The sequence below is a fragment of the Orcinus orca genome, chromosome 19 (assembly GCF_937001465.1).
Source record: "Orcinus orca chromosome 19, mOrcOrc1.1, whole genome shotgun sequence".
NCBI lineage: Eukaryota > Metazoa > Chordata > Mammalia > Artiodactyla > Delphinidae > Orcinus > Orcinus orca.
The window spans coordinates 31,854,845-31,863,707 of NC_064577.1; the positions used below are offsets into that span (position 1 = coordinate 31,854,845).

At 58.8% G+C, this 8,863-nt stretch overlaps 1 protein-coding gene across 1 annotated transcript; it reads left to right on the plus strand.

The window, feature by feature from the left end:
- Positions 1-1,264: 1,264 nt before the first annotated feature.
- On the plus strand, positions 1,265-5,770 carry ENPP7 (ectonucleotide pyrophosphatase/phosphodiesterase 7; the record flags this gene model as incomplete). Its single annotated transcript, XM_033439034.1, has 4 exons — positions 1,265-1,526; positions 2,820-2,965; positions 4,148-4,774; positions 5,441-5,770. Coding segments are annotated over exons 1-4 (1,356 nt in total), but the record flags the coding sequence as incomplete, so codon positions are not given.
- Positions 5,771-8,863: the final 3,093 nt, after the last annotated feature.

An 8,863-nucleotide genomic window follows, 5' to 3' on the forward strand; every position in this document is an offset into this window, starting at 1 on the left:
ACCTGCCCCGACCCACTCCCCTGGCTGGCGATCCCCGGAATCACTCCCTCACAATCATCCTCTCACCAGGCCCTGGCCGACCACCGATCTGGTGCTGCCCCCTCCCACACCCCCCAGACAGATGCTCCATCTCATTTCCCAGCCACCAGGCCCTGGCCGACCACCAATCTGGTGCTGCCCCGTCCCACACACCGCAGACAGATGCTCCATCTCATCTCCCAGCCACCAGGCCCTGGCCGACCACCGATCTGGTACTGCCCCCTCCCACACCCCCCAGACAGATGTTCCACCTCATCTCCAGCTTTACTTCTTTCTGCTGACTCTATTTCACTGTTTTACTTGTTTATTCACTTTGTGTGTCCCCAAACGTGATGAAAGAAGCCAAGAACACCGTTTATCTTGTTCACTGCTGTGTCCCCAGGACTTAGAACGGGGCCTGGCTCACAGAATCTGCTTCATAGGTAGTGAGAGAGACAGAGACAGAGAGAAAACTGCACAATGAACTCAGGGTTCCCTCTCCCGCACCACCCTCCCCATGAGCACAAGGTAAAAAGGGAGGCCCCCCTTCTGACCACCTTGTTGATGCACTCCAACGATGAGACTGCCCACGCCTGTGCACCCCTCTGAGGCTCCCTGGGGCCCGAGAAGGAGGGCACAGCAGGTGCTAATCTGGGCCATCAGGTTGGATCTCTGCCCGCCGCATCCCAGGAGCCCCCTTAACACAGGCAGGGAGGGGAAGAGGCACTCCCCCAAGCTGGGGCTCCCTGTGGACAAGGTCAGCCTCCTGGACCCTGGACCCCGGCCAGCCCACCCCACAGCCCTGGCCCAGGCAGGCCTGAGACCCACGTACCCCAAAGGCCTCCCCAAAGTATGGTCTGGAGGAGGGGCTCCCATCCAGGTGCTCTGGGAGCACAGTAAGCAGGGCACAGGGACAGAGAGTTACTATGAGAGCTGGGGCGGGGATACAGGCTTTCCCAATGGAGTAGGCCCGTTCTGCTCTCCAAGCCTTCGGGAATGGTCCCCATGCTTCCTGTAAAGACACTTATTCACGAAGTGGGCAGGGCATGGAGCCCAGAGAGATCCGCTGGCAATAAAGGCAGATGCGCATGAGGGCCAGGCAAGGACACGCGGTCAGGGGCCACTCTCTAAGGCACAGGTACGTGCACAGTCTCATTTTAGTTGCACAGGATAAGACTTGCCCAGTGACCCTGGGACTTTGCTCTGCTCCTCAGAAGGCACCTGCCTGGGTTCTTGCATGTCTGGAGAACGCATCATGCGAAGCCCGGCTGTCCTCCTCGCCGTGGCTCTGGCCACCCTCCTGGTTCCAGCATCAGGGGCGCCCATCCAGCGGCAGGGGTCCCGGAACAAGCTACTCCTGGTGAGCTTCGATGGTTTCCGCTGGAACTATGACCAGGACGTGCACACCCCCAACCTGGACGCCATGGCTCTCGATGGGGTGAAGGCTCGCTACATGACTCCGGCCTTTGTCACCATGACCAGCCCCTGCCACTTCACTTTGGTCACCGGTGAGTGTTGGCCTCAGGTGGGGCTTGGGGGTGGAGGGAGAGCTGAGAAACCAGGGAACCAACAAAGGGAACTGAGCACATGCATGGAGCCCTGACCCATGGGGCTCGTGGTGCCAGAGACCAAGGAAAGACCAAGGAGGGAACACTGTCACTGGGCAGACATGACACGGCCAACGGGGTGGTCAGCAACCCTTACCGTTGGTGGCAACGGATAGAAGGCAGATAAAAACACCTGGGTGTCTCAGTTTAAACGGTGATCACAGCCAGGGTGGCAACCTGGGAGGGCTTCTGGTGGAGGTGAGGGTGGCCAGGACTCAGAAAGGCAGGAGAAATGAGCCTGAGGCTCCTGCTTTTTCCACCACTCACCCCTCTCAGCCACCCTCGAACCCACTATTGCTCTGTTTAGGCTAAAAGCCTAAAATCCAGGTGTCACAGAGGCACACTCCCTCCAGAGGCTGTAAGGAAGGATCCTTCCTGCCTCTCCCAGCTTCTGGTGGCCCAGGCGTTCCTCAACTTGTGGCCACAGCTCTCCAACCCCTGCCCCCTTGTCACATGGCCATCTCCCCTCTGTGTATCTCTCCTCTTCTTATAAGGACACCTGTCATTGGATTTAGGACCCACCCTGATGCAGAATGCCCTCATCTTAACAAAACCAGTTACATCTGCAAAGACCTTATTTCCAAACAAGGTCACAATTGTAGGCTCCGGGTGGACACAACTTTGGGGCACATCATCCGGTACAGACAGCTTATTCTCACACCAGCATTCCCATGACCACAGACCCTTCCACACACAAACGGAGGCACCTGGTGCTCCCTTTTGCATGTCACCTCCTTACTTAACATGTCACAATGGGGATGTGGAGAAAGGAGGCGAGCTCTTCATCACCCCGCTTTTTCCACCTTCTGAACTCACACACAGGCATTTTGCCCATGAAAACAATAAATTATAAAACCTGCCTCCTCTTGGTTCATTTATCTGCCTGCCTGGGATTCTATTTCACGGCTGGGCCATAATTTATTTAATTAGCTCCCTCCTGATAGCCAGCCAGGTTGCTCCCAACCTTTTGCTAAAACCAACGAGGCTGCAAACAACATCCCGGCACGTGTGTATTTGCGCCTTCGTGCGCGTTTAGCTGCAGGGTAAGCTGCTCAAAGTGGAAGCAGAATCTCTGAGTCAGAGCATGTGGCTGTGACGGCCCAGCCCGGCTCCCTTGGCGGCGTGTGCTTCCCCGCTGCCCTGGCTGTTTCCTGCCCTCCCACCACTTCCTCTACGCGCCCACCCACCCCACAGGCAAATACATCGAGAACCACGGGGTGGTTCACAACATGTTCTACAACACGAGCAGCAAGGTGAAGCTGCCCTACCACGCCACACTGGGCATCCAGACGTGGTGGGACAACGGCAGCCTGCCCATCTGGATCACAGCCCAAAGGCAGGTATGCCGCACCCACACCCACTCGGACAGACGGGGGAGGTGGGAGGGGGACCCAGCCAATGAGGCCATGACCACGTGACATCCATAGCAGGCCCAGTCCCCGCCCTGGGAGTCCGACAATCCCGGCACAGAGGGGTGTTGAGTGGGGTCCCACGGGAGGTGGAAGCCTGACGCCCATGAGGACCCACCAGCAGCTACACAGCCTGCCCAGTCCTCCCTGGAGCCCTGGGACCCAGAGGGGTTGTTCCACCCTCCCAACCGGAGTGAAACCTGGACTTCGGTACTGGTGGGAAGGGGGCCGCGGGGAAAATAATGTGACTCCACAAAAAGGCAGGTAACAATGAAACGGCTTTGTGCTCTTCCCCTGTCGCACGCCTCTCAGGGCCGGGCAGCTAATTCTAAAGAGGTGGGTCATCCTAGTGAAAAGCCCAGGACCCCAGCATCTTGCAATGTTCTGGGCTTCCTGGCAACAAACTCAAATTTTTCAAGGTGAGCCCAGAATAAACTTCAGAGGTTACCCCCCCCCATAGGCAAGGCATCCACTCATATCTGAGACCCCTCGCTCTGGAAGGAGCTACCAGACACCAGGCTGACTTGCAGAAAGTGTAGCCAAGAACTTGGCATCTCGAGGAAGAATGGCCAGAGGGAGTGGCCAGGCAGACGGGGCATGCATGGACAGATGGTTGTGAGGACAGATGGATCTGTAAATAAAACAGCAATCGGTTTATGGAAAGACAGACGGATGGCCAGGTTGAAGACTAGAAGGGCAGGTCATGGGCGGTGTGTGGAGGGGCCGATGGACACACGGCTGGACAAGAGTACAGCAAGCAGAAGCCGGGTTGCAGGCCGGAAGGGGAGGGCTCTTGGGGCAGCACTGTGACCTAGGGCTACAGTGTCGATGAGGATGCAGCATATCTGGGATACTTTTATACCTACTATCTCATTAGTGCTGAGTCCACTAGGCACCTGCTCTCTCCTCTATAAAATCAGTATCAGCCTTGATAACATAAGAGCTATGAAAGGCCTTTCAGAAAATACAAAGTCCCGTGCCTGCAGTAAGGAGCAGGGATGGGTGAGTGGGCAGAGCAAGGGCAGGCGGTGAGGGCAGAAGCGTCAGCAGCTCATGACAGGCAGGGGACAAGTGGCAGGAGGCCCGTGGCACTGACACCGCCTTCCCCGGCAGGGCCTAAAGACCGGCTCCTTCTTCTACCCGGGCGGGAATGTCACCTATCAAGGCGAGGCCGTGACGCTGAGCCGGAAGGAAGGCATCCTGCACAACTACAAGGACGAGAAGGAATGGAGAGCCAACATCGACACTGTGATGAAGTGGTTCACAGACGAGGGCCTGGACCTGGTCACCCTCTACTTTGGGGAGCCAGACTCCACGGGCCACAAGTATGGCCCCGAGTCCCAGCAGAGGAAGGATATGGTAAGGCAGGTGGACAGGACCGTGGGCTACCTCCGGGACAGCATCAGGAACAGCAGCCTGGAGGGCAGCCTCAACCTGATCATCGTGTCCGACCATGGCATGAGCACCGTCAACAAGAAGGCCAGCGACCTGGTGGAGTTCCACAAGATCGCTAACTTCACCTTCAAGGACATTGAGTTCGAGCTCCTAGACTACGGACCAAACGGGATGCTGCTCCCCAAGGAAGGAAAGCTGGAGAAGGTATACAAGGTCCTCAAGGACGCCCACCCCAGACTCCACGTCTACAAGAAGGAGCTCTTCCCCAAGTCCTTCCACTACGCCAGCCACCCCAGGGTCACCCCCCTGCTCATGTACAGTGACCCTGGCTACGTCATCCATGGGGTGAGTTCCTGGGGGTGCAGGTGCTCCCTGGGCTGCTGGGTCTCTTTCCAGTTCTGTAAAAAGCACCCTCTGTTTCTAGCCAGACCCTAATTTGAGGAGTGTCAGCCACCAAAGGGACACACCTGCACTGTGTAACAGGAGTCAGGGGGCGGTGTACGTGCATTGCATACCTGTGTGTACGTGTGTGCATACGTGTGCACGCATATATGTGTTTGTGTGTGCACATGTGTATAGGGTAAAGTGCAGGAAGATTAGCTGTAAAAGTGACACGGAAGAGGTGAGAGCAAAGAGCCCAGGGAGGCTGAGTGGGAAGCAAGACGCAGAGCAGGGCAGGAAATCTGGGAGAGGAAGTACTGAGGTTTGAGGTGCCCAGCAATGGAAAGGAGCCCAGCAAGCATCCTTGGGCTGAAGCTCCACCCCACTTACTTGGCGGTCTCCATTCATGTCATCAGGTCTTCGCTAAGCCTCCCTCTTTAGGCCACTGATCTTTGGGGGCTGAGAATTCAGAGAGACCGAGGCTCAGAATCCTTCCCACCCACACCCCCACTTTGAACTCCTTCCGGGGGTCCTCTGCCAATGCAGGGCCATGCAGAGGGTGCTGGTGGAGAGGGTGGGGTGGGCTGGGAGGGCCAGCAAGAACTCACTCGGGGTCCTCCCTTCCCGCAGAGAGTGAACGTGCAGTTCAACAAAGGGGAGCACGGCTTCGACAACAGCGTCATGGACATGAAGACCATCTTCCGGGCCGTGGGCCCCAGCTTCAAGAGGGGCCTGGAGGTGGAGCCCTTTGAGAGCATCCATGTGTACGAGCTCATGTGCAAACTGCTGGGCATCGTGCCCGAGGCCAATGACGGGGCCCTCAGCACCCTGCTGCCCACACTCAGCGCCGAGGCCGGCGACGGGGTCCTCAGCACCCGGCTGCCCACACTCAGCTCCGAGGCCGGCGACGGGGCCCTCAGCACCTGGCTGCCCACACTCAGCTCCGAAGCCGGCGATGGGGCCCTCAGCACCCGGCTGCCCACACTCAGCTCCGAGGCCGGCGACAGGGCCCTCAGCACCCGGCTGCCCACGACCCCCTCAGGTGCACCCCTGCCCTCCACCTGCACCCATTGCACCTCCAGGCAGTTGCAGGTGATGTGTGTGTGCACAGCTCTGACCAGGGTGCCCAGCCTGCCACTAGGTGTCATCTTCTCTTTCCCTGTCCCTGGCTCCTGGGAACATCTCGAGTCCCTGACATTCCCACGGGCCCTGACATACTACAGTGCACTTTGTGCATCTTGGCCGCGCAGACAGGAGAGCAGGTGGATGTAAGCAGCCTTGTTTAAGGTGGGGAGGCTGAGGGCCAGAGGAGCCGGCAGTTTGCCCACAAGACAGGCCTTCCAGGTGAAGTCCACCTCCAGGTTCCATGGCCACATGAGGGCTCCTTTCTTCCTAAAGTCTTCCTCTGCCAGCCTCCCACACACATACCCTCACCGCAACCCTGACCCATCTCAGGGGCAAAGGTCACCTGGGAGCTGGCAAGGTGGCAGCCCCCGTGTGTGCCTGGCTGGAGGTGGGCAGGCCCTGCCGAGCAGGGGCTGTGAGGGGTCACATTGAAATGAGCCAGGAAGCCAGTGCAGCTGGGGCAGGAGAACAAGGCCGGTGGGCGGGTGGGGCCGGTGATGAAACCAGGGCACTTGTGGGGGCAGCCTGGTGGCATCTCACCCGCCATTAAGCAGTTGGGGTGAGGGACATGCTCCCATTTCCCTCATTCACTGGCTCCTCCGACTTTCCTTAGGGTCTGCCCTCCTGCCAAGAAGCTGGCCCCCCTTGGTGACAGGACCGCTGGTGGCTGCAGTTCTCCTGGTCAAGGTCGCATAATACCCACTGCTCAAGGTCAGAGGCCCAGGAGGTAGAGGGGAGGGTGGAACCATGCTTCCTGCAACTTCAGCTGACACCCCCGCCCTGTCAGTCCTCGGGCGCCCAGGCAGCCCCTGCCAGCCTCTCTGCTCTAGACTCGGAGCAGTTCTTTCTAAAGCAGACAGCCCAGACAGAACTTCCCCGGTCCCTTCCCTCCTGCCTGCAATGTCTCTGTTCTCCCTGGGAACAAGGGAAGCCACGGTGGGTCAGGTTTGGGAGGAGAACTGCAGGGCAGTGTTCCTGGAATGTGCGGGAAGCAAGCTCGGAGGACTCAGCTAGCTGCTGGGTGACAGCCCCTGGCCAAAGCAGAAGCAGGTCACTCGTTCTTTCTAAAACTACGCAGCGGGAGCCCGCTTGGTGTTAGGCTCTGGCCTGGGCTCTGGGGACACACAGTGAACCCTGGAGTTTGTAATTTAGGGGCCAGGGAGGGCAGATAATACGAAGAGAACAAATACATACCCAATAATGGCAGAGAGCAGGCCATAGAGAGGGTGGGGGAGAGGGGACTGCTGTTTAGGTCACCTGGCCTCGCCTGGAAGAGCCTCTGCGGGGTGGGGGGGATGTGGGATGAGGCCTGAATGATGAGGACCAAATGGCCACACCAAGCCCCAGGGGACGAGATTCCAGGCAGGGCAGAGCAAGAGAGAGGCCCTGAGGTGGGACTGGCTCCTGTGCTTCTGGGAAAGAAAGGAAGCCAGTGTGCTCAGAGGCTGGTATACAAGCATGGGTACACGATGGGCTTCCATGGGAAGGCCCTGGGGGAGCCCCCAGCTGAGGTCACGCAGGGACGTGCCGTGGTCTGACACGAGTGATCAGGTGGCACATTAACTGCCGGGCAGGAGCACAGAAACAAGAGCAGGTGCGGCCAGTGAGGGGGTCACTCAGGGGTCCAAGCAGGACATCTCAGTGGCAGGGTGGAGATGGGGCACAACGGACAGATTCAAGATACCTTTAAGGGTATACCTGACCTCCAAGGTTTATGGATAGATGGTGGGAGATGGAGGGTGAAGAAAATGGAGAGGTGAAGGATGAGTCTGAGGATCGGGGCCTGAGCTGCCCAATGAAGGACGGAGCCACTTACGGAGAAGTGAGCAGGCTAGAGTCATTCTGCACCCGCATGCCCCACCTTCACCCACCCTGTGCCCTCCCAGGTCCAGCTGAGGGTCAGGAATTCCCACAGGGGCCCTCCTCAGACTCCGCCCACCATGGGTGCCTCTGTGCTCCACCCTGGCCAGCGAATTCCCTCTATCCCTCCCTCCGGGCACGTCTGCTTCATCTCCTCCACCAGACCCGCCTTTCCCCTGCCGCATCCCTTCTTCCCAACCCAACACACACCTGTTCTTCCAGGTCCGCCTCTTCTAGGAAGCCTGCAGAAGCTGGCCACAGGGCTTGAGCCTGCTCTGACGGCCTACTGGACACGGATGGGCCTGTCTCCTCAGTAGACCTGGGGCCATGCCTCCCTGTCCCGACAGCCCCAGCCCATGCTTGGCCATGATGGTGCCGGCACTACGACCTGCCCAGGTTAGACCTCCGGAGGCACAGGTCCACTCACCGGTCCACGGCTCCCAGACTCGCAGGACGCCCCCACTCCTTCCCTCCCCCTCCCTCTCCTTCTCACCGCCCTCTTCTGCCTCCCCACTTCCTCTCACCGCAGAACTGTCCCGTGGAGGTGCCACTATCTGTGGCCACGGGGGGGGGGGTGTCGGGAGCCTGCTCGGGAAGGCGCCGCAGGCCTGATGGTGGTCGAGCTATAGGACCAAACCCTCAGATGCTCGGACCTCCACCTCCACCTCCGATGGGCGGCGAAGAGGCTCTGCCTGGAGTTCCCTGTCCCAAGTCCACATGCCTCCAGCCTGGGGCCATCTCCATCTGGCTGACCAGGTCCTGCACCCAGGCCACCGGGAGGGTACCGCCAGGCAGAAAGCATGGATGGGAATAAAGGACCGGGCTGGTCGTTACTAAAATGCAGTGACCAGTGTGGGTGTGACCTTTTGTTCTAAAGCCTGCTGGTTTCTTACAGCCTCCCCACTTGGATCCAGTGTATAATAAACTCCTAATTCCTTAGAAGGCTGACAAACACAGGGGAACCCACTCATTCTTGTTGGGGATGGGCCCTAGAGGTACAGCCAGCAAGAGGTGGTAAAGGGTGGGATCCCCGTTAAAAAGGAAAGTGGGGGGGGCTTCCCTGGTGGC